Consider the following 26,379-nt stretch of genomic DNA (forward strand, 5'->3'; position numbering starts at 1 on the left):
TACATTAAGAGATGAATTGAAATAAAATGTAACAGCAACTGTTATCTATCTGAAACTGCTTTTATAGGATCACACTTTTTTTGTAGCAATCGACATCTGACATCTTGTTAGAGAAAAAGGGCAGGGGGAGATGAATGTTTTCATAATATCAAGTTGTGCATATTGTGTAAGATGGTAACGGACTGAACTTACCAGCTTATAATACAATTTTCATTTTATTTTAAACATATTTTGCATGATATAAAAATATTGATCACAGTGAGCTTTACCAATTGTTATTGCTATAAAAATGAAGGCAGAAACAATATTTTTAGTGGAAATAAATTATATAGTCATTTTTTTTTTTTTAATCACAAGACAAAAACCTCGGCTGTTTGGTCATTGGGAGAAAACCAGTCTTTGAAAGGTTTTTTGCAGACACGCTCCACTCCATTTCTGTCAAGTTGTCCACGTGGTTTAGGAAACATTGACTTTGTCTTTGTTAGCCATGGTTCCACAAAGGTCTCTCTGTTCAAAGACAGTTCTAACGTGGCAACATAGTTTTCCATGATAGAAAAATGACACGCTGAAAAATAGTACAATCTTAGTTCATATGTGATATTTTCCAATATGAAGGGACACAGCGACAGACTTCTTCACTGAATGAAAATCCCTGCTCGCAATGCTTCAGTCGATTTGTACATGGTCTTCTGTAACAACTAGGAAAACGAAGAGGAACACACTTTTGTTAAAGATCAAGGTGATGAATTCATTATGCTACAAACGTTACCTTTGTGTTTTGCTAAACTTCAAATTAGAACAAGGTTGCTCATTTTGTCACAAAATTGTTCTCAGGTTTATACATTGTTAAAGTTTGTGCTTAGAATTACAAAATTTAAGAGGAATGGAAAAGCCTAAAAAACAGTCTTGCTTGCTGATATAACACACGGGAGAAGGAGATGTCATAAACGTTAGTTCTTTTGAAGTGCTCTCTGCTTTGTGGATGAAAGTAATATAAAACAGAAATTTTCAACAGGAATATTTAAGGTCTGCCGATGTAGTGTGATCATATAAGCATGGCAGAATTCACAAGAGTCTGGAACTTGTATGGAACCCAGACGTTGAAGTGATTAAACCCAGCCATTTTGGCAGGACTGTGGTCTTCAGTGAGGAGCCCCACCCTCCCTCTTTTTCTCTGCTGGGCAGGCAGCTGACTGCATGATGGTGACTCACTCTCCTTCTCCACCTGGGCTCCACGTGAAACCAGTGAGGTCTAGGGGAAGGGAGGGAGAGGGACAATACTCACTGTGGCGGGGGGTTGGGGGGGTCCCTCTCCTCCTAGCCTAGACTTCCAGTTTCTAGTAGTGGTGAAAGGACAAATGACCAGAAAGCCAATAACATCAGCAGCCCTGTTGCTTCAATGAATGAGAGGTATCTGTGAAGAACTTTCTGGAGCATGAATATGCCTAACATATGGGGATGTGAATGGGGGTACATGGGAAAATGCAAGGTGACCTGACATGGAAATCGAAGTGCACTACAGAAAAACTACCAATGTGATTTTGAAATTTCATTTCTGTTGCTCTAGAAAGGAAAGCATATCTAGTTAAAATATTATTGTTTTTACTTCTAAATACAAATGCATTAATATAAGACCACTGGTACTGTTTTACTAAAAAGATACAATTCTCAATGATCAATGAAAGCTGATGATTAAGGCAGTGGACCAAAGAATATATACTTTGCCTACCATACATTTGGAATAAATATTAAGAGAAAATGAGGAATATACATACTTTCAAAATATTAAATTCTCTTTTTTTTGCTTCAATATATACATAAAACCTGAAATTATGCACCCAGAAAAATGAATACAGGGAGAGTTTCAGTAAATAGAAAGCATTTATGAAACAATGTATGCTGTTAGGAGAAATATGATGATAGAAATCTTTCTACTAATTTAATATATGAATTCTGTAGAAAAATATGATGGCTGGTTAGTCTTATGTAAACATAAAAATTTCAGGTTTTTCAATATATACTAGATTCACTCAGAAGGATTTAATATACAAAATGGTTTAATGATCTTTAATAAGATTTAGTATCTATATTCTGCATTTTTGAAATATCCTTTTCATAATTAGAGTAGGAATGTACACATCAAATTGGAATACAGTTATTGCTCAAAATGTCCTAAAGAGGAAACAAAAGGATTCTTTTAAGGTATTCAGAAATAATGCAAGAAAAAAATGTCATCAATGAGATACCTAGATGCACTGAAGTTTCCTCATGCAGTAGCTAAAAAGTTAGTGTGGATGGATCATCAGAAATATAAATGGAAATGGGAGGACAAATCTCTTGAGAATCAAAAAGAAGGACACTATTTATGGAGGAAAAAAGTAATGAAGGACAGTAACGAGGACACTAAATTGTAAATGAATGAAATATAAGTTTTAAGTCATGTGAATAATCATTGTTGAAAAGGGCATTATCATCATCTTTGACGAGCGGGTGGAGGAAGAGCACCCACTGAAGGTGACGAAGAACAAATGGTCTGAAAACTAAAGGACGACCAGGAAGGTCCAATGTTGTCAGCCAAAAAAAGAGAGGAGAGCTTAAAGAAAGGCTGCAGAAAGGACAAATTACATAAAGACCAAATTGGATTTGGCAGTTAAGAGTCTCCTGTTACCTTAAACAGAACTCTATCATGGATTTCTAGGCATAAACCACATGGCAGTTGGTTGAGTAAATGAGAGATGAAAGAGATCAACACAAACACCAAATGCCTGTTCTTGGAGCAACTTTGCAGAGAAGGACAGAGCTTGGTTGCTAATGGACACTCAGCAACACAGTTAAGATGCTAAAAAAATAGAAGAAATTTGGGAACTTTTATAAATCGAAGGGAAAGGATAATAGAGTTGGAGACATTAAAGGTATGGAAGAGAGAAGGCATGACTGGTGGCGCGATGTTGAAGGAAAGTGGGAGGAAATGTCAAAAGCACAGATCTGGCTTAAACAGTAGACCACCTTATTCTTAGACTATAGCGGAAGAAGTTCAGGGATTAACACTGAAAGTATTTGAGTCCAACAGCCTCATTTGTTTCTTGGTGAAGAAGAGAGCAAAATCAAGGTTTCAGGACTAAGTCTTGGAGTAACCTTTAACAGCATATTAATTTCCCTAATTCCATTAACTACTTAGCTTAGATATTTTCATTTCTAGATACAAGTCTATAGTAAATGGTACTATCCTATCCTTTTTAAATTTTGCACAAAATTTTCTGCACTTAGTTGTCCTAAATTCCATCAGATGGCATCATAATTTTGGGTAGGGGCAGGAGTGCATTGCCTGGTGTATTTTGAATATGCTCCACACGTGACTGTCCTACTCATCTGCCTTCCAACTCGTGTTGAGCACCACTTCCTCAGCCTCTAGGACAAGGATTTAGAGTGCATTCTCAGCCTGGAACTTGTTTTGGTTCCCAGGGTTCCTGTCTTGCTTTTTGCGAGCAAACACAGTCTCACGAAAGTTTAGCATTGGTTGAAAAATATCAGAATTCGTCTTCTAGAACTTACTGGTCTCATTCTAACAAGCAACTGCTATTTTGGTTGAGAAAACTATTTCCAGTAAGAGAAATAAATACTATTTATGAAGATTGCTTACCTGCATGTTTGATGTTGAAACTTCTTTCCTTTTAAGAGGCATTTTTGTGCATTTTCTGTACATTCACAGGCACATTTCCCAGGGTTAAGGGGTTGATGTCGTGGGCAGGTCCTTTTACATACACATTGGCACGTGTTTTCATCAAATTCCCTGTTGGCCCCACATGAGTTGGGGAAAAGTTTGTTTTTACAGACACACTGGCATGAGTTTCTGTCTAGTTCTTTGTGGGGTCCACAGCTGGAAGGTCGGAGCCCCGCTTTGCAGACACATTGACAGGTCTCTTCATCCAGCTCCTTGTTGGGTCCACAGATGTCATGGAATCCGTCTGTAGAGTGTAGACAAACATGGTCAGAATATCGTTATTGTACCCTACTTGGCTCTGAGTGTGATATGAAACAATTAAAAGCATCTTCCTTTTTATGATTTTCATTAAAGGGTTGTACACAAATATGAGTATCTTCCTTTCCAAAGAAGTTCAAAATAATATCAATATGATATTTTGTTGTAACTTATTTCAAAGGATGATGACTCGAATATGGTACACGTGATTTTAATATTAAAATATTTGTTAATCAAAATAGAGACCCTTGGCATTTAGTCTTTTAAACATCACTGTGCTTACCATCTCCAGCATCAGAGGAAAAAATAAAATCTTGCTGAGCCAGGCATCTGCAGAGGTGATTATCCCACATATAATTTGTGGGGCAGGTCTTGTTTGCAGCCTGGCACCTTTGAGAGAGACAAACAGGTTAAGCAATAGTATAACTGGTACAAAGAAGGGATTATCTCTTTTCTTACATATGTATTAATACATGCTTGTAAAAAAGCTTTAAAATAATGTAAGAATATATGAAATGAAACATGAAAATTCCCTCTCAAACTACACCCACACAAGGGTGCTGTCAAATTCTAATTCCCAAGGTGACCACTGTTAGTGATATGGTCTTAGACCATCTAGACTTTTATCTTTTTAAGATAAATACATTTATTTGTATAATCATATATTGTTTTAGTTTTTGCAAAAATGAGATAAAGCCTTTTATATTACTCTGAAAATTACTTTTTCCACTAAACAATATATTATGAACATCTTTATATGTCATTTCATAAAGTTCTGCTCCATTATTTTTAGTGGCTGCACCATAGTCTGGTCCACGTAGTACGTACTACTATTTATTTTATTAATCTCCTATTAGTAGCTATTAAAGTTGCTTCCCATTTTTGGCTTTTTCAAACAATTCTACTGGAAATATCCTTAAACACGTACCTTTACTGACTTATTTCTGAAGCACAGATGCCCATAACTGTAAAGTGTCCATAATACAAAATTCCCACTCTACACTCCACTAGAAAGGTATCAAAGACCATGTCTGTTGTTCTTGTTCTAGTTTTTCCTTCCTTCCATCTCATTTGTTTTAGTAAAAATTATCTACATATGGGCTTCAATCCACTACACCTGCTGCTCCTTTGACACTCCAATTGTCCCACCGTTGCCTAACTGGGACCCCTTCACATTGGCACCTGTAGGACATGACCCCTTTAGTTTGACAGCTTCTCGGCCCTCTGGGATGAACGGATGTCACAAGCTCATTTTGCCCATTTTCTCCTCCACACCCAGAATCAGCCATTCCTTCAAGGGTCCCTAATTCTCTTTGTCGGAAAATGGTATTTTCCATTTAGGATTAGGTGTGTTCAGCACCATCAGATTACATTACTTCTAGACCTTTTCATGGGCAGAAACTGCAGAAAATGCAGGTGTATCCCATAGAACATCTCCCTAGTTAATGTTTACCCATTAGGATTCTTGGATTTTAATATCCGTAACTTACAGAATATATAGAAACCTCTCACCACCTCATTTTTCAGCTGATGTTGGTGTAGGGAAATATTTACTTACACCCTTCACATTCAATACAGTCTTGTAAACAACATTAAGTGATGGAAGAGTGTTGAGTTACATTCCAAATTGGTAGAGCATAACAATCACGTGTAGACATCTTAAAAAGTGCCCAGAGTGTTAACAAACAGGCCTTGTGCTTCGGATGTCGCTAAGAAAAGTTCCACAGAGTCGTACTCAGTGTGATGATGCACAAAACACCTTTCTTTTAAAAATAGCCCGATGTCTCTTAGAGCACCACGGGGAGGAATTTTTGAACAGAAGCATAAGCGCAACTGCATTTTGTAACCATTTCTTCCTTCATCTTGACCACAACTTCTGAGGATTTATTAGAACTTTCCTGTCCAGCAGTCTCTAGAGCAGCTCCAAGACACAGAGAATCTCTATTCTTTCCTTTCAATGTGATAGTTTGCCTAAAACCGCCCCTTGACCTATATCCAGGCCATCACCATTTGCCAACGGCGAGGACCACTTTATCCTCCGCCTCCCCACTTCCTAACTTTCTTCAGGGTCATATCTCCTTTAGCTTGGGGAAAAAGTCTATTACGGGAACTTTCTTGAATTTATTTTATTTTTGGTTTTTCAACAAGTTTTTGATTGCTGTATGTTATTTGCTATATCATATAGTAAGCTAATAATTTCTCATACAACATGCAAACAGTCCATGTTACCAGGTAGAAGGCAACCACGTGTTAATAACCATAATAATTGCCAGATGATCAAGGAAACAATGTTTGAGCATTTTAGATCCTATAAAGAGAGTATGTTACTTTTCTACAGGTATTATTGTCTTTAAATTACTTCATAGAAAATTAGTTTTGTTTGGGTTTTACCTACAATGCTTTATAATTTTTCCCATTTAAAACAATCAAAAATATGCTTGCAATTTATATTTTTGGAAATAAATTATCTTAAGCAAAAGATATCTGTACATATTTTTAGGAAAAAGAAAAACAGTTCATAGTGCTGTTTTCAAATCCCATTTAACATTACTGGGGTTTGAAATTTATTTTGACTTCAAACTAATAACTTCCATTAAAATCTTGGTTTCTAACAATCTTAAATATATTTATTATATTAACATATTTGTTTTATTCTGCAGACACTATATGTTTTTTTCTTTTTAATTTTGTCTTTTAAAAATATAAAACATTCATGTAATTATCAGAGTTAAAATTATGAGAAAATGTATATTCAGAGAAGTTCATTCTGATACATATCCACAGCACTGCTGTTCCTTTTCTTAGCTTTTGGTTTATGTCTTCAGTGTTTCTTTTTGCAAATAAAAGAAAATATGTATGTATGTAGGTATATATTTTCTCTTATTCTGTTACACAGAGGATAGCATCCCTTACATACTATTCTAAATCTTGCTTCTTCACTTAACAGTATTTCTTAGAGAACATTATATCTTCCTAATAATTTTAGGTATTTCCAAGAGCAAGTCTCTACTCATTACATATTTTTGTCATTATTTTCTTGGTTAATCATGAATATACATTGTTCCACATAAAATTTAGACAGTATTTATCAATTTTCCAAAATAATGTCATCGCTTTTTAATTTATCTCCTATCCAAAACTTTAGTGTCCTTCCAACAAATAAGATGCACTTGTGTTTAGTTATAGAACAGTAATACAATTAATCCTGGCTGAATGAAACTCATACCACCCTCCTATAAATGAAGGCAAATCCATTTTGGCTACCTTGCCTCAATGCTGACCTATATGTGGTTTAGTAATACACTCTCACGTTGGTGTCAGGTGGGCACAGTGTGTGGTGGTCACAGCAGAAAGGCAGCTTTCATTTTGCCAACAAGCGGTTTAGACTGCCGTTACCTGAGCCAATGTTCTTCCAGCTGACAAAACACATGTCTAAGCTTTTTAAATGGTACAAAGATGTATCAAGAATAATCTCCATCACTAGCCTAAGTGAGATTGGTGAACAATGAGATTTTCAACTGCAAGAATATGCGTTAATGTGTCTGTGCTTAAGTTTAAATACGTATACAAAATTATTCATCTTAAATAGGCATGAAAAGAAAACAATTTCTGATCATGTAGTGAGGAAAAATATAGAGTTTTCTTTCTTCTTCTTTTTTTTAAATTTTTTGTTTATTGCAGTCACATTGGTTTATAACATTGTATAAATTTCAGGTGTACATCATTATACTTCTATTTCTGCATAGAGTTTTCTTTCTAATATTTCAACATCTTCAAAAATACAAATTCAAAAGTATGGACTGTGTGTAGAAACAAATGTAGGAACAAATTTAGGAATATATTTCTGGAAATGTCATACAAAATAACAAAATCTCTAGTTTTATAGAATTAAATAATGATTTCATATAATCTGGCTACACTAACTCAGTAGCTTTTGCACATTCATGTTGAATAAAAATGTGGTCTTCAGAGTAACACTTTTAATTATGTTGTACCTGAAAGTTTTATGCCAACATAAACTTTATATTACCGACTAATTATGGTTTTCTCAAAGTGAGCTAAATATTTTAATTTCTAATATTCTTAAAACTTAACTTAAATTTCTAGAAAAATATGACATTAGAAGATTTCTCAAAAATAAGAAACCACTACTCATCGATGTTAACACATATTTCAAGGTTGAAATTTGAAATCCTGCTAGATACCATTTAATTAAAGAAACATATATTTGGGTAGAATGCATTTTCATAATTATCAAATGAAGTTTCCTTCTCTACAAGTAAGTAGAAATTCTTAGCATTTAAAGCTTCTCATGTGAAAAAAATAGGAGGCACAATTTCCAAAATATTGTTATGTTGGAATGAAAGGAAATGTTTTCATGGTGGATAGAAAATGTAGCACAATGTACTTATCTCCTACATATTTTAATCTCTAAAACATTTGTACCCTATTGAAATTTCTCAAGTAATGAATATTAACATGCATAAGCATATTTAAAAATTTTATAAATTAGTAATTTTGTATACTGTATTTATAAAACATATTGATTCAAAGACACATTTTGTCTGCAAAGCAAAGCAGAAGATTGTGCAATTATTTGTAAAGCAGATCTATTTTGAGAATCATATGTAAATAAACTTCCCTATTTTTCCTTTCCCACCCCCACATACACACAAACACAACCACAATCTTGCTTATAACTTGTATAAAAGATAAAGATGCTTTTCTAAGAATGATTTCATTAATTCTTTCAAAACTTCACTGGACTGGTTTGGTAGCTATTGCTTTTTGCTAGTTAAAACCAGAGGACAAAATTTGAAGGGTATATGTGTTACAGAACAACAGATTTAATGATTAAAATCAATCTTATTTTGCCATTTATCTCTCTTTTGAAATTTGAAAGAATTAATATGCTCCAAATATGTTCTGTTCTATTGAATTCTACATATTGGGTAATAATTACTAGCTCTTCTACTTTGAACATTGTGGTAGGCTACTTTGTGCATACTATTTTTTGGATCCTTGCATCTTGTCTACTTTTTGGCACTGGAGTTTTTATATACTCGGAAATTCCCTGACTCCTCAAATCCATATTCTAGGAACTAGACACACTACGAGCTTTTGTTTGGCATTAGTTAGAACTGAGCTGGAATGTTATTCTTTTCTGAAGAACTATAATCTTTGTAATGTATTTCTAATGGAAAAAAAATTAACTGCATCTTGGTTTATATTAAACTACCATTGATCTACCTTACTAAATATCTCTTAAAATATTTCATAGATCATTCAAAATGAATGCCAACCTTAACTGAAAACAAATTCAACTTTTGGCACTCAATGACTTTTTGAAAAAGCAAATTCTTTCTATGGAGATGAACTGTGCTGTTAATCAGTTACTCGCATTGGCAGCTCTTTTAATAAGGTATCTTCACAACAACCCAACAGATTAGAATTCTACCGACCATGTGGCACCTATAGTCCACAGTCGTGGTCTTCAAATAGCTATGCTATGCTAAGTCTTGTTACATGTGGAACGTGATGCAGTAACGTTATCTGCAAGCACACACTACGAGCTCTCACAGGCTCCTGCCGAGCGTCTTCCTATCATTCCATGCGATATCCAATAACACGCTCTGTATCCCATGGAGAAATCAAATAAGGGGAACTCCAACCACATTAATAATTTTGATAAACATCAAAACAGGGTTTTGATTTCCTAAATGCCAACTGTTGACGTCACCTGAACTTCTCCCACTACGATTAGCATCACTCAAACCTGTGTTTATATAATGGGAGAATATCAGTCCAGACCCTTTTTGCTCCAGATTGCTGTTGGAATAGCAGCTGAAAGGGCAGCTACGTTCTTTCATTATCAGAGCCATAGAACCCTGGGTAAAATGTTTCAACAGTTTTATTCCAAAAGTCTTTGCATTGTTGTGTTCATCTTGAGTTCATCATGCATGCCCCTTGAATACACTTGACTATCTACACAGATACTGATTTGCTTATATTTTTGCAAGAGTGGTTAATATCGAATGGAAAGTGGTTACATAAAAATGGCCTTTATATTCAATGTTATTAAGTAACTTCTTCAGTACTATGAACAGAAATCAGAATTATATTCATTTTAAGGCTCTATATAAATTGTCTAAAATAAAAAGGAACATGTTTAACAGAAATATATCTAGATAAAATCCATATACTTACCTTCCCTTGTATTGATTTTCATTGATTTCATACTAATTTGTACTTATGTCTGTTTATGCTACTCTTTGCTTATGTTCCATTAGTCTACTGACTGGAAGAATGGTAGATGGAGTTGGGGTTTGTTAGGACATAAAAGGAATAGATGGTAATTAGGACTGATTAATGAAAATCCCATGGTTTTAACAATTTTTTGAGATTTAATAATTGAAAGGCTAATAAAATAGTTGCATTAATATAAAAAAGCGGGCTTATAAATCTAATCTTTCACTTTTTGTGTGAATATAAATGATTGTTTTAAAGCAGTAATCTGCCATATATAAAAGTTCAGCCACTGTATGAGCCTTGGATATAAAACACAAGTCACAATGTGTGGTCACCAATTGGCTGGCCGAGGACAGGACTGCTTGTTTTTGAGTTGGATGACTACCAGAACTGGGCATAGCAGCAAAGGAGGAGGGTAGGATAAGTCTAAAAGCCTGTGTTCCCCTCTCCCTGTTTTTTGGATTTGCTTGTATATACAAGGTTGAGAGAAGCATGGCAGGTTGAAACAATGAAAATCTAGTAGTTACTGTTATTGATCAGCTTGTCAGTTTTTATTTCTATATTTAATTGGAACTAAGAGAATTAGAACAGAGAATCAATAAAGGTAAGTAACAGTAATTCAGTAAACATGTCCTTCAACAACAGCCACTGGTGGTGTTATCTCATCACAGCCACACTTCATTAACAGAAAAGAAAAAGGCATTAGGGTGTTCATATGACATCAAAATGACAGGTTGATGCCAGGGGTTGGGGGAAGGAGGCAGGCCTGAATAGGTGGAGCACAGGGGATTTGAGGGCCCATGAAACATTCTCTATGATACTAGATAATACATGTGGATACATGTCATTATACATCTGTCAAAATCCATACAATGTACAACAAAAAGATCCCAATGTAAACCATGGATTTTAGTTAGTAATGTATCAACACTGGTTCATCAGTTGTAACAAATGCACCACTCTAATGCAAGGTGTCAATAATAGGGCATGAGGGTGAGAGGGTATATGGGAACTCTGTATTTTCTGCTCAGTTTTTCTGTAAACCTAAAACTGCTAAAAAAAAGAAAGTCTATTAAAAATTTTTAGAGAATGACTGGCAGATTTGGTCTAACAATATGGACATTTATTAAAAATAATCATCAATGTGTTTTGGTTGAACTTGACATTAAGCTTCACAAAATCTCTGATCTAATAGCTGCCACCTCTGGGTAACATTACAAACACAACCTCAGTGTGGAGAATGTGCGGATGGAATCTTCTTGGCCATATACATTTTGCTGCAATTTCTACCAGTGAATCAGCACACCACAGGAATGCTGTGCCTTCAGTTATTATCTTTTAGAAGACAGAATCCACAGTCCAAAGGCAGGCACACTATATAGCATAGTTAGCTTCCTTTTAGAAAAAAATATGCTTCAGGGTCTAGAATCTCGTACCTGAGGTTCCGTCAGTAAATCCCTTCATATCAACAGGAGCTCATTTGAAGGTGTTAGATGATATTTAGATAATGAGTTTTGTAAAAAAGAGGATGAACAGATGTATGAATTAAGATTTCAAAAATAACTTCATATGAACATAAGGGTTTTTGAACTTGCAAAGAGGATATTTTCAGGGCAGAATAAACATACATGTCTTAAAATGCTGGAAAAAGAAGTTTCTGATCAACTTGTGCAAGACTATGTCCCGATTTAATTGGCAGATATATTATCTCTGCATTTCTGTTCCAATACAGTTTATTAAATTTATCACACTACTCTGTTTATCTCTATTTTTGGTAAAGCAACAATGTATAATCTTGAAATTTAAAGTGAAAGAATGAAAAATTAAGATGGTAAAAAGAAAAACTCATGGATATTCAAGCTTCTAAGATTTGGACTGAGGATCTGTTATAGATTACCAGTCCAAAGACACTGAGCATCAAGTTCTAAATCAAAGTTTGCAGGGGCTACAGATCCGCTCTGTTCCTTGGAGAAGAGATGAGGTTTCACATGAATGAAATTTTCCTTAATAGGCCTGAAAAACTAACTTCTTAGAAGCAAATATGCTTTATTTAGTGTTTTAGTAAACAATGTTGACATTTTACCATAAAGGAAATAAACAGTAAAGGAAATAAAAAATAGTGAACAAATAAAAACAGAAATTAGCCTTCTGGCTAGATTTATCCATTTTCTCATCTTTTTTTACCTTTCCTTTTTCTCTTTCTGATCACAACATGACCCTCCCCCAAAGACTGATATAGCCTCTTTGTCAGGCTGAAATAATACATATCCTCTATTTTTATTATCCATTAAAAAAATTCAAGGTACCTTGGCTATGCTCAACATCGTCTTTTCATTCCTCTACCCAAAAATTCCCTCTGCTACCCCAATACCTCCACAGAAAAGTGAAACTCCCTAGGCTGGTGCTCGGAGCTTCAGAGCACAGCCTTACCACTGCCTTTTTAATTTAATCTCCTATTTTTTAGGGATATTGTCAATGATAACCAATTAATTAACCAATAAATAGACCACGGGGTAAAATCAACCTCAAGGCATTTTTCTCTCAAATGTGACATCTCTCTCCTTTGATTTGACTCTCTTCCTAATGCGTAGTATATCACCTTCCCTATAGTATATTGTCATTAGACTAGGCACAAAATATTTATTTATTTATTTAATTATAGATACAATGGAATATTATACAGCTATTTAATGAATAGGCCTACAGACATCAATATGATCACATCTCTAAAACATACTGTTGAGAGAAAAACTAATGTTACCGTTTTAACATAAGAATTTAAAAAACTCACAGCTGTACTATACAATCTCTTGTGGTATGTTAATACATCTATATGCCACAAAAATAGAAAAGTGTGAATGAGAATAATACAATTTCAAAGTGGTGGTTACCTCTGGGCATGGAGGATGAAGAATGGTGACTGGGTCTTTGGATTGTATCTTAAATGAATGTGATAAAGTATTTGTTAAATTTCAAGTTGGGGTGGAGGGATATGTCATTTTCTGGGGTTATTTTTTGTCCTTTATTATATGTTTGAAGTTTTTTTTTTTTTAATTTAAAGAAATTACAAATGCAGTAATGACTGCACCCTCAGAGGAATAGATTGGCTCCAAATTTAGTTTGAATCTCTGCCCTGCTACTTCTTTAGCTGTGTGATGTTGGGGAACGTTACTTAATCCCTCTGATTGGATTTCATATGTAAGTGGGAATTTCTCTCTTACTCTCCTTTCTCTCCCTTTTTCTCAAACCACACTCTCACTCTCACTCTCCCTCTGTGCCTAGTGCATGAGAGGTTATTAATAAATAAATGTGTTATCTCTATGTCATGTCCTTCAACTGAGGGAGTCAGTCCTAGTCATTCTCGAGCTTCTTCTAGTATTTGATCATCTTACCACTTCCTCTTTCCTTGAACTCTTGTTGGCTTTTGTAATACCTTTTTCTCCCAGTTTTTAGCGCTAATTTTTCTAACTGCTCTTTCTCAGTCTCATGCACAGGCAATTGTTTCTCCAACAGCTTCTTAAATATTGATATTCCCCCTGGTTTCATCTGCTGCTCCTCTTCTCTTCTTATTTCCTGTATTTTCCTTGGTTGGGTTCACGTCTTCCAATTGCTCTAACCACCAACTGTATGCTGGTAGCTATCAAAGGAGCATGCCCATCCTAGTGTCCCCTCAGCTACAGATCCAACTGTCCACCGGACGTTTCACTTTGACTTCTTACAGATATTACAAATACTCAAACTACACATGTCAAAACCAAATTCTCCTTTTCAAACCCTTTCTCCCTGTGAAAGGCATCCCCTGTCTTTCTGTATCTCATCCATGTAGTTTCATCCTCAATATCTCCCTGTTATCCCACACATACAGCTCCCAAGTCATATGCTTTCTTGTATGTCCAATGTCTTCCCACCTCTCTTCTTTCCATCCCCGTTTCCACTGCCTCGGTTCCACCCTTCTTCTTTCTGTATTGGATTAGTTCAGAAGCTTCCTCTCTAGTTTTTCCACTTCTTCTTATGCTCCTTAATCCACCTACCACATTGCCACTAGGCTGTTCTTTCTATAATATAATATGTAAATATCACACCCTGCATGCATCTTTTGGTGGTTCCTGAGAGACCTGAAGTCTGTCCTTGGCATGGCAGATGCAATTCTATTTACCCCTCTGGACTCATGTAGCTTCTCTCCATCTCACACTTGACTGTAGTCATGCGTCCAGCATACTTCCTCTACCACACCAATTTCAGTCCCATGTTTACATGTCTGACTTGTTTATGGGATTTCTTTAGAGTAGTGATCCTATTTATCTTTCTCTTTCTACAGACTAGCACAATAGTTGTACCTAGTAGGCACACAATAACTGTCCGTTGAATGACTGAATGAAGCATAGCATAGTGTTTTATGTACTTATTATAGTACATATATCTGTGTTTATTTGTTCTCTGGTACATGAGTTGCTTTAGTTAAGGAATTATATTATCCACTTTTTAAATATTCTACAGTTCCTAGTAAAGTCTCCCTAGAAGACTCAATGTAAATATCTCATGAGTGAATAAACACTACTTCTATCAAGTAGAAAAATCGAGGGCATCACTTCTTAATCAGAAATGGTTCCCTACATAAAAAGAGAGTCTCCACTAAAGGGACCACAGAAAATCATGAAGTTTTCAAATTGAAGGAAAATTTAAGAAGAAATAATGGGAAAGAAAGAGAATAATCTGTGAGAACATCAATATGAATATTGACACCTAATCATTTCTGCTAGCGATAATCTCTCCTCCCTCTGGAATTTATGACGTATTTTGGTGCTGCTGAGATTAAGACTTGAAGGCATTTTTGGTAAATACTAGAAATGCTCTACACTATTGGGGGAAAGCATGGGATTAAGAGAAAGCCTTGAATTTGTATCTCTTTCTGGCACTTTTTTTTTCAGTGCTTTAGCTTTTTACATGCTAATTAACATTTCTAAGACTCAATTTTCTCATTTGTAAAATGTTAGTAAAAATAGCAGTGAACATTTATTGAACACTTACTGTGTGTCAGGCACTGTGCTAATATTTAACATGGATTACTGATTTGAAACATCACTACAGCCCTATGAGTTAGGTGTTGATATCATCATTATATTATTACTCTATTACGCTATTATACAATATTAGATTAATATATAATATAGTATAATGTTATTAAATTGTGAGGATTAGGCTATAAATGTTACACTGTAGTATGTTATATATAATATCTTAATTTATATTTCGTTTTTTAGATGAGGAAAGTGAGTCACAAAAAATTTACAGAACTTAGCAAAACTCAAGGAGCTAGTTAGCAGAGAATGAATTTTCCAACTGAGAAGCTGCCTGCAGTGTGCACACTCATAAACCCTGTGCTGTGATGCGCATCATCAATGCAGCAACCCGGCAGGACTAGTAGGAGCATGGGACAATGTACGGCGGATGCCTGCTGCATGGTAATATTTAGTAAAATAAATTAACAATATCAATATAACATGTGTCATCCCTCCTTGACCATGAGTGCTCCGAGGTCAGAGGCTGCCAAGCTTATTTTGTCCTCTCTCACAGTTTCTAGAAACATTCTTTGTCCATTTCAGAGACTCAACAATTATTTTATGAATGACTCATTTTACGAATGATTCCTCTAATTACTGAATTGCACTGCATAAGTAATATAAAACAAATTGTCTGCTACTTATCTAGCTTTGTAATAATGTAAACATAATGCCATGCATTTGAAAAAGGCATTCCTTGTCTTTATCCTGCTGATGATGAGAGCAGCAGGAGATGGAGGAGAACTGGGATAACTCGAGCGTTTTGATGAAATTTCAAACTCTACATAAAGGAGTGCTGGGAAGCCCTTCCCCCTAAAGAATCATAAGAATCTTACAGATTTGACTTAAAGCGTTACCATAAAGATTTTAAGAAATCTACCATTTTAAACCTAAACTAATTTCAAAATTATAGTTAATAAAAGGGGTCTTTTTCTCTTGGCTTTTCAAAAATCAAATTGAGGAATAATATGCGTACATTGAAATGCTCCTATTTTAAATTAATTGTCTTTTTTACAAATTTACGCGCCCATGTAACTATGACTGCAATCGAAATGTAGAACATTTCTGCCACCCGAAATGTTCCCCCTGCTCCTTCCGAGGCAATCCCCACCACCCGCATCTTCAGGCAATTCTACTGAATTGCTTTCTCTTAATCTAGATTATGCTTGTTTTTTCTAGGGTTTCATGTAAATTGAATCATATAGTATGTATTCTTTTTAGTCTGGCTTCTTTACTCAGCTTAATGCTTTTGAGATCTATTCATGTTATTATGTGTACCAACAGTTCATTCTTTTTATATTGCTCAGTAATGTTCTACTGTATAGATCTACTACAATTTGTTTATCCATTCATCTTTGATGGAAATTGGAGTTGTTTCCAGTTATTGGCTAATAAAGTTTATATAAACATTTGTGTACAAGTTATCGTGTCAAAATATGTTTTTATTTCTCTTGGATAAATACTTAGAAAGGGAAGTTATGGATCACATGTTAAGTGTATATTTAAGTTCATAAGAATCTGCCAAAATGTTTTGCAAAGTGGTTGTATCATTTTACAATCCCATCCGTGATACATGCGAGTTCCACCTGCACATCCTCTCCAACACTTGGTTTTGTGAGTCTTTTTAATTTTGGCCATTATGGTTGCTGTTCCTCTTAACTTTTAACAAAAGAAATGGTTTTATAACATAGCTATTATTTGTCATATCTACATTATCATTATGGTAGTTTTTAAATTAAATTGTGGGTCACAGTTCGCAAGAGGTTGAGACCAACATTTAAAAAAAGAGAAACAGAATAGAAACAAATTATCTGAGAGCATCACGTGGAAGGAGGTATGGATTCACAATGCGAACAATATCATCTGTAAGGGGGGCAAACCTGGGTATTGGGGGGAGGAATCTTAGATCTTACAATGGTTTTTGGCCCTCCAAAACACAACAAAATCTTATTCGTTAATATTTAATTGCCATTGGGTTTTATTGGCTATCACACGAGCAGCAATGGCATTGGAAGATATCCAAAGTGCATGCAAGATAAATGCTATAAAATTATAGTGAATAAATGGCTGTGACTGGAGGACTTGCTCTTGACCAATTGCTCGATCTCAGTCACACAGTGAGAGATGCCTCTGTGCGCCTACGGGCTGCCATTGGTGCCTTGTGGCTATCGCTTATGCTGGATTTCTGGTGCTTTTGCATGTGATTTGAGCTTTGAGAATTAAATAAAAAGAGTTTATATTTATGTTATTATTTAATTCTACAAAAGGTATTCAAACCATTAGTATGTCCAATGCTGAGAACAAAAAATGTTGATACTAGCTAAAAGAATATCCAGTAGCTATATAGGTGAAACATTGTTTTCTCATATGAAGCTAAAATTCAAGAAAGTTAAGTTCTCTCAAAAATCTTAAAGAAATTTTATTTTAAAATTACTTTACTTTTGCTGGAAAAATGATTATTTTGAACATTTAAAAATTATTATATTTGTATTGTTATATATTTATATCAATTGCTGCTTTCCATATGTAATTTGATATATTACTCTTTACATAAGTAAATAGATTACCTTAAATGTTAATAGGAAATAGTTATAAAGTTATGTTCCATGTTAATAGCTTTTGCGTTTTTTATTTAACTTGTAACTATAAAAATTTTATTTTGTCATTTTTAATCCTACACTGAATAAAAAAGAAAGCTTTCTACTTCCTTTTTTATGTATAAACCCCAGATATACATATGGTACATAAATAGGTCTGTGGTATTAAAATTTCATGGGAGAGGTCATCAGGAAAAAACATCTATATAAGGATCTTTAGGGGGGTGATAACGAAAAAAAGGTTGAGTAGCATCATGATAAAGGAAAATATTTTAAAATAATACTTTGTTTTACTTTTATAGTTATATATGAATATATAACTACTTGTAAAGTTATATAGTTATCTACTTTATATATTTACTATATACATATTATATGTACATATATATGGATATTACACACACACACTTATGTGTATACTGGCCTGGAATGCAAAATACATTTCTCATTGTAGATAGTGGTAAAAAACACTGAAAAACTCAGGGCAAGGAGATGAATCAGACTTCATGTGAAACTTAATGATAATAATAAATCTGCCCTTTAAGGACTCTCAGATGTCAGATACTGTGCTAAGCACTGCACAAGTATTTCATTCCATTATCTTTACATCTTTACATTTTATATATAAGCAAACTCAGGTTCAGAGACAGGAAACACCCCATCTTAAACAGCTGATTGCTGGCAGACCTGAGTGCATGTTCAGATCTGCCTCTTTTTGCTCTGTTTGTGTCTTCTTGACCTCAAACAGTGTATAGTATAGTAGTCATATGAATAAATAACAATGAAAACATGCAAATGCTGTGACATACATACAGATAAATAAGTTATTTTATTGAACAAGCGTTTGCTGATTGGTGCAGCATATTGTTTGGCCCTCAGCTTTGCTTCCTTAATAAAATAAGGCTAACACTACTGCCAACTTCATAGGTGATTTTTGTGAGGGTTAAATGAGACAATGCTTGTAAAGGCTGAAAGCACAGTAACAGCTCAATTATTTCTAAGGTTATAGCTGGATACTGTGGAGGATATAAACCGACCTGAAATACACTCACAATCCAGTTTCACAGGCCACATTTACAGAGCCCTATAAATCCACGCAAGGACAAAGGAAACGCAGTCACTGGTATGGGTATTGAAGAAGTGAAGGTGACTGTGGTATTTGGACAAGACAGATGCAGGAGAAAGACTTCTACCTGAACTCTGAGAGGTAGACAGGGCTTACCTGGCAGGAAAGGCAGGAAAAGAAAGGGAATTTATTATAGGCCAGGGGCAGGAGGGAAACAAGATACAGAGCAGGAAATGAGGTTGGTATTTAGGGAATCAGACACTGTGAAACCCAGACTTGGTGAACAATGGGACGCAAACCAAAATAGGGAGGGAAGAAACGTGTACTCAATTCTTTGAGCAGTTGGAAGTCACTGACAGTTTCTGGTCAGATGAATGAAATGATGCCTTTTACAGCTTAACTTGTGACATTATACACAGTTGGAGAAAAATTTGATACAAGAAAACTAGCATTGACACCACTGCATTCAATCAGAAATCCATGCAGAGTGAAGAGGATGAGAATGGCCGTGATGGAAATGAAATATAAGTTTAGGCTGGAGCAGATATCTCCCCTCTCTCCCCAAAATAATCAATAGTGTTTGGTTACGACATAATGAAAAGAAGCAATTGTGTGATTTCAAGCCCTCAAAGAATATGAGAGAACATGGCTATGAATAATGCAAAAGTAAATAAAGAGATTTAACAAATCTTTGACTTTGTACCTATTATATTTAATATAATTATAAACAGCAATATAAGACAGATTTAGATAAAACATTACAAGTCAATAATATGGTCAGATCTTGAACTGTAATTTTGGAAACCATCAGCACGGAGATAATGATTGAAGTGGTTAGAATGGATGAGTTGCCCAAGGAGACAGGCTGAGAAATGGGACGAGAACCCTCAGGGCTGCATGAATGAAACCACATCTACAACAACTTCAGGTGTATTGCCTCCTCTTGTATCAGCAGGAATTTATTCACAGATGCCTGTGAGATCTTTTCTTTCTCTTGTCAAGGGGGACAGATCTCTGTCACTCAAATTAGGCTATCCTTGAGTTTGCCCTAAATTGTCTCGAGAAGGATAAGGCCTCTGATCTGCCACACTAAGTAAAGCAGCACAAAGAGATTCAATGGGCAAAGCTGCTATCAGCCTATCACATCTATTGTCAGCTCCCCTAGAATGCAAGGTTTTAAAAAAAAGTTTGTAATATGTATGTTGCCCCTCAATTTATTTATACTTTTCTTACAAATGTTGAAGTTAGGAAAGTTTTATTCATATGCACATTCCATATGCACTGGAAATCCTAAGAACAAAGAGCTGCATCCTCATTTTGGGGCAGAAAGCAGAAAATTCCTAGATCTCAGATGACAATGCAGAATGATTCACTATAAACTATTCAGAGAGTCAATCTTGATGCTCTACCCAGGTCCTTCTATATGATCAAATGAAGCATATGCTGCCATTTACCGAACTAAAATATAGGATGGGAAGGAAATTTGAATAACAAATGTCACCTTGAATGTTAATTTGAAGTTATAGTAAGAGAAAATTGTTTCAAGTAATTAATCAATATTTCAATATTCAATCCTTGCTGAAATAAAAAATAGAGAGAGAAAAAATAATTGAGATTGAAGAAAGGCAATTGAATGCCAATAGATGTAAAATTATTTATTTATATTTACTTTTGCTTTGGACCAAAAATCTTATCAAGGCTTAAATGTTTTTAGCTTTAACATCATTTATGAGTTGGCACACCTGATTTCATGAACGTTATATCAAGTCGGCTAAATTAGTATGTATGAATATTGTAGTATGTATGAAAGTAGATAATAAGAATATTGGTGGAATGTATGTTATTCCATAGAAATACTTAATTGTGAACAACTTTGTCTATAAAATGGGCTTCCCTAGAGGTCAGCCCGGTTGCGTAGTGGTTAAGCTTGTATGTTCCACTTCGGCAGCCCAGGATTCGCAGGTTTGGATCTCAGGCACAGATCTACACATCGCTCATCAAGCCATGCCGTGGTGGCGTCCCACACACAAAATAGAGGAAGAATGGCACAGACGTTAGCATAGGGCCAATCTTCCTCAAGCAAAAAGAGGAAGATTGGCAACAGATGTTAGCTCAGGGACAATCTTTCTCACCAAAAAAAAAAAAGAACTTCCCTGGTTCAGTTTAATTTTATTTTTATGGTGCACTATCAAATTTGTCTTCTTTTATATTTGATGCAAAGCATATGATAGCAAAGTTCACAAAAATTCTTTTAATGAACTGTGTTTACTTGGGAATAATTTTGTATTAGTAGAGGATGCAGAACAAAATAGTTTTAATTCATACTCACTGTGGTGGTGCTGCTGGCAGCGAACGTCTAATAATGGAATGGACTTGTCTGTAAACGTCCAGTTTAGACATGCATCGGCAGGAGGTGTGATTGGCAAAACTGACTGTCACTGGTTTGGGGCCTTGAGAGAGAGGCACTGTAATTTCAAACAACTACAAAGAAGGGACAAAAAGAAGAAACAATTATATTGATGCTGTGAAGCATTTTTATGGAGTCCAAAAAGAGTGAGATTACCTCTTTATGATTAGGTAGCACTGCATGACATATGCAGGATGCTTACATTTTTATGATTAAAACGTAAAAACTGTTTTGCTTCTGACCAGTATCCTTTATCAGAGTAATAGTCCATATGCTTATCTCATGTCATCATTATAAAGAATTTTGATAACCAACTAATGAATACAGAGCAGAGATGTGGCATATCAATGTGTTCAAAGAAAAAGAAGTGTTTCAGAGTCCTACATTATTCCATGGGTTTAAAAAGTGGCACAGATATAAATATCTTTGTGACGTAGGAGCAAAGCTATTGGCCACACAACATAGAAACGTTTGGTGAAGTCCTATTTTAAGTAAACTGAATACACAGACATGAAATACATAGATATAAAATTGATTTTCATTCCAAATTAATTTCTATCTCAAAGTAGTCTTACATTTATCTGACACCCCTTATGAATTTATGTTTAAAATTAAAAAAAAAACACATTCAATACTTAATAGATGAAGCTTTGTTTCTGCTACTTTGACAAAGGCATTATGAAAATAATAAGCTTAAAATAAGGTAGGACATTTTACATGATTGTGGATTAGAGTCTCAAAATTTAAAGTCTCGTTCTGACTGCCTTATTTATGGAGAACTTCAGTTCTCCTCTTCCTTCTCCAAAAACAATGTTTTAAATTGAATATACAAATAAATTAGTGATTGGGAAAAACTAAGTTTATTTAAATTCCTAAGGTTCTTAAAATCTAAGTTATTATCAGTAACAATGGTAAAAGTGAAATCCTGGCCATTACCTGCTGTTAAGATCAGTCTGTAGTAATTTAACTACAGTTGAACCACCTGTTAGCTGGTGCCCTTATGCCAATTGGAGCAGTGCTAAGAAAGATGCCATGCTCCAGGGCCTTGTGATATGAACCCTTGCTGTAACTTCATGCCAACAGTTGAAGATCATCAAAAACAGTTAGGGAATAGAATTAGTTGCCAATTTTGTCCATACCTACAGGGAGATTTATTGAAATAAACTTTGAAGAATGAAATACAGAAATATCTAAATTATAAAAGGCACATTTTCTTCATTTGAAATGTATTCATTATACATTCATTTAAAAATTCAGCTACTTTCTTAGCATAAGTGCCTTAGGAGGAAGGGGCACAGGATCATACCCACACAGGGCACTTTTATTAGCAACCCCACTTATAAGTTTGTGTGAACTTGGAAAAGTCATTTAACTTCTCTAAGCCGTATATTTCTTTAAACATCAGTAAACTGAGGATAACATTTGACCCATTACTTCAGAGGATTGTAATAAAAATTATATAAGCTAACGTATGTGAATGTGACATGCATATTGATTCCTATATAGATGTGATTATAGATTATTATAGATATTATTTGCATATATTCTCAAGATTCTAGGTATTCTCCAGAATACTGTCTATTCTATATAGATAACCTCAACACATGACCTCAATGTATCCCAGTATTATGAATTTGACCAGTTTCTTCTCTAAAAAGACATTTGTTTATGCAGTCTGGATGAAACTTTTTATTAGGTGAAATGTCACATTGGCAGAAATCCTTCACACTATGTATAACTATTTTGAGAGAGAGAATTTTTTCAGTGTCTACATATGCTAGTTATTCTATTTCTCATGACATCTCTGGACCCTACATTAAGAACAAGCATCATAGAAGAAATCTAAAGTGGTTTAGAAAACAAGCAATTTTTAATAAATTTCTTATTTAATTTTTAATAAATTGCTTATCTAATTTTTATGATCTATAATTACTTATTTAAACTCTGTAATAGTGGAAATGGTAGGAAGATGGACAGGTCGGTTCACAAAAGCCTAAGATTTATGTCTAAGAGGCAGTTAGATACATGTGCCTGAGCTTTGGAGAGCCATTTAAAAGTCATCAATATTAAAGTTGCAACTGAAGTCTCGGGCATTGATGAGATTGCTTGGTGAGATAATTCTGAATGAACAGAGAAAATGTCTAATAATAAAACCTGGGAACAGGAACATTTAAAGGGTGAAAAAAGGCAACTGATATAGTAACTATGTCTGGGAAGAAGTATGATGTGAAGAAGGAGAATCAGGTGGCACTATCGTTAAGCCATAGAAGCCAAAGAAAGACAGGAAAGATTCAAAATGGTGTGTGTGGTCACAGAGCCAAATGTCTCAGGGAAATCCAGCATGACAAGGATTGAAGGAAGATGCTGGGTACCAGGAGTGGTTCTAAGGATTGGCAGAGCAGGGGCTATAGGGCAGGAGCAGCAGTGGGAATGCAGAGACAAGAAGAGACGCTCCATATGACTGGAGCGAAAGGGCTCAGATGGCTCAGGCCATAAGGAACATTTTTGCTCACAGAACGCATGGAATCATCGCAGGATTTGGCACAGTCTCAAGTGACACAAGGCAGAACACAGCCTGAGAGTGAAGGATAAGGCACTGTTTGAGATAACAGCTATTGTAGAAGAGTTAATGATGCTTTCCCACTCCTACACCTCAGCAGCATCGTTCCTGCTCTCAACGACTGCCGCCCTTCCAGATTTCACCCTGGCATGTTTCCCAAAGGGAAAGAGATCACAGTGAGCGTTCTCAGTGATCACGGATAGACTTCAGCCATCCCTGGGGGGACAACGGCCACAATCAGGACCCACCCATAAGTACACCAAGTGTGTCTTCAGGAACTGGGGCTTTGAAGAATGTTCTAGTGAGACGGAAATCAGTTAAATGCACATTAAGAAAGCATCTTCCTGGAAAAATAAGCCTGGCTCTACGCTTTCAAAGGCTGGAAGAGATTTGTGTTGATGAAGACACTGACTAAAGGATAAAGGGACAGGAAAACAGATGCTAAAAAAAAAATCACTGTTTAGAGAACTGTTTTTTCCTGAAGTTGAAGACTTTCATAAGCATTAAAACTACAGTATAGTTTGAGAGAAAAATCTACTTCTAGTTTAACAAATTACATAAAGGGACACTAAATTTTACTTTTGGTGTTTCATTTCTCTTGCTTAAGTCTAAGTAGGCAATTGGCAGGCTGAATTCAGTTAATTTGATCAAAAGGAATAAATAGGCTGAAAAATTAAAATAAAACAGGCTTTTCTTCTCTTGAAACACATCTTCCTTCTCCAAATTTTGACCTGAGTTTTTTAGGTAGTTTTCTTAATTCACTAATTGACTGTGTCAGTGTGGAAAATTTTAAGGGTCCCGAGAAAGATGCCTTTGACCAATATTCAAAGTAGGAAGATTCTTGATAATTGAGTTTTATTCATCTGTCCACTTCAGAAAAATTAGGAACATCTACCGAGAGGTGCCATGTGTGTGTGCATTAAGATATCATCATACTTATACTCACTCATGTCAGACAACGAAGGGGCCTCTTTCATTTTCCAGTTTCATTATGCACTAGTCTTAAGTGTGTATACTGATTGACATTTCTTTTCATTTAAAATGATTAAATAAGGTTTCTAATACCTTTTTAAAAGTATAATAAGTTCCACTTTCTTTTTTACAGATGAATTTGTGAATTTTGTATAGCTATATTTAATCCCTATATTACTAAGAATGTCCATAGAACTTCTTTCATAATCAGATAGCACGTGCTCAAAAACTTTTATGAACTGAAAAAAATATTAATAATTAGAATCACATTATATGTTCCTCTCTCAAATTAAATAAATATATTTCAAATAACTGGCAACTTCCCTTCTCTACTAGAGATATAAGAACAACCAAGAGCTTAGCCTTGAAAACAGATGGACATTAATTAGAGTTCTGTATCTGCAATTTACTACAACTGTGACTTGGAAAAATTATCTGACTTCTCTTAGTCTCCATTTCGCTATCTATAAAATAGGGATAATAATGGTGGTGATTTCATAGTAATATTGTTTGGATTCTTCTTCTTCAAAATTGAGTTGAATCTTTGTTAGAGGAATTTCAATTTTTTTTATTTGTTTAAAATCTTTACTTGTTTAGTTTTCAATAACTATTTATTGAGAACCTGTAAGATACCAAGTGCCAAGCACCTTGCTAGACTCTCAAGATAACAGTCATCAATCAATGACTCTTGCCTCTATGCAACTCATGGTAAGCAAAACCAACCATGAGAATGAATTAGAAAAAACTTTATGATATTACGTTAGAATTTTTTAAATATCAAACAGTTTACCACAAACATTACTAGTGAGCAAGAACCTGCAGTTTAACTCTTATGAAATCTGTGCTTGCCATTATATAAAGATCTGAACCAACACAGTGACTGCATATTTTCTCTCAAAAGAGTCAAGGTCTATCCAAACACATCAGTGTTTGAAACAATAAATAGATTCTTTATATTTTAATAAAATAAGAATCCTAATACTATTGTCAGATTGTTTTGGGGCTTTAATGTGTGCACAATAGGAATTTCTATTCTGGATTTAAGCTCACAGAATGCAAAATTTAAGTATTATGTTCACCATTAGCTAATAACTCCATATATATATGTGTACCTAGTAAATACTAATTGATAACGATGACAATTATAGTTTGATACTTTGAACATGATGATTTTCCTAAAATAGTTTTATACTATAAAGTGAACTGTTGTTGAATAATAGATGATACTAGCTTGTATGTAATTTAGTATCTAAGTAATAATAAAATTCATAGAGGAGCCTGACGCTATACTATGCTAGTAGTATATGGCAATTAAAAGAGTTGCTGGTTTTGGAAAAGATCAAAAGGACTTCTATAACGAGAGCATTTAAATAAGGTTGGAAATTGAAAAAAAAATCTGTTGTGTATTCTGTAAAACTGTAATAAACAAGGGGAAACGGCCAGCATTTAAAACTGAGAGGTTCCCAGTTGTTATCTACTGGAATTCTGT

At 34.8% G+C, this 26,379-nt stretch overlaps 1 protein-coding gene across 1 annotated transcript in view; it reads right to left on the bottom strand.

Moving 5' to 3' along the window:
• Positions 1–207: 207 nt before the first annotated feature.
• VEGFC (vascular endothelial growth factor C) overlaps positions 208–26,379 on the bottom strand; it is a 109,065-nt gene continuing 82,893 nt past the window's right edge. The window contains exons 4-7 of the mRNA XM_058525390.1: positions 21,281–21,432; positions 4,263–4,369; positions 3,641–3,965; positions 208–698 (exon numbers count right to left, since the gene is read on the bottom strand). Coding sequence (XP_058381373.1) covers positions 584–698; positions 3,641–3,965; positions 4,263–4,369; positions 21,281–21,432 — 699 coding nt within the window. The 3' untranslated portion in view covers positions 208–583. The remainder of the gene's footprint in view (positions 699–3,640; positions 3,966–4,262; positions 4,370–21,280; positions 21,433–26,379) is intronic.

The sequence above is a fragment of the Diceros bicornis genome, chromosome 29 (genome assembly GCF_020826845.1).
Source record: "Diceros bicornis minor isolate mBicDic1 chromosome 29, mDicBic1.mat.cur, whole genome shotgun sequence".
Classification (NCBI taxonomy): Eukaryota; Metazoa; Chordata; class Mammalia; order Perissodactyla; family Rhinocerotidae; genus Diceros; species Diceros bicornis.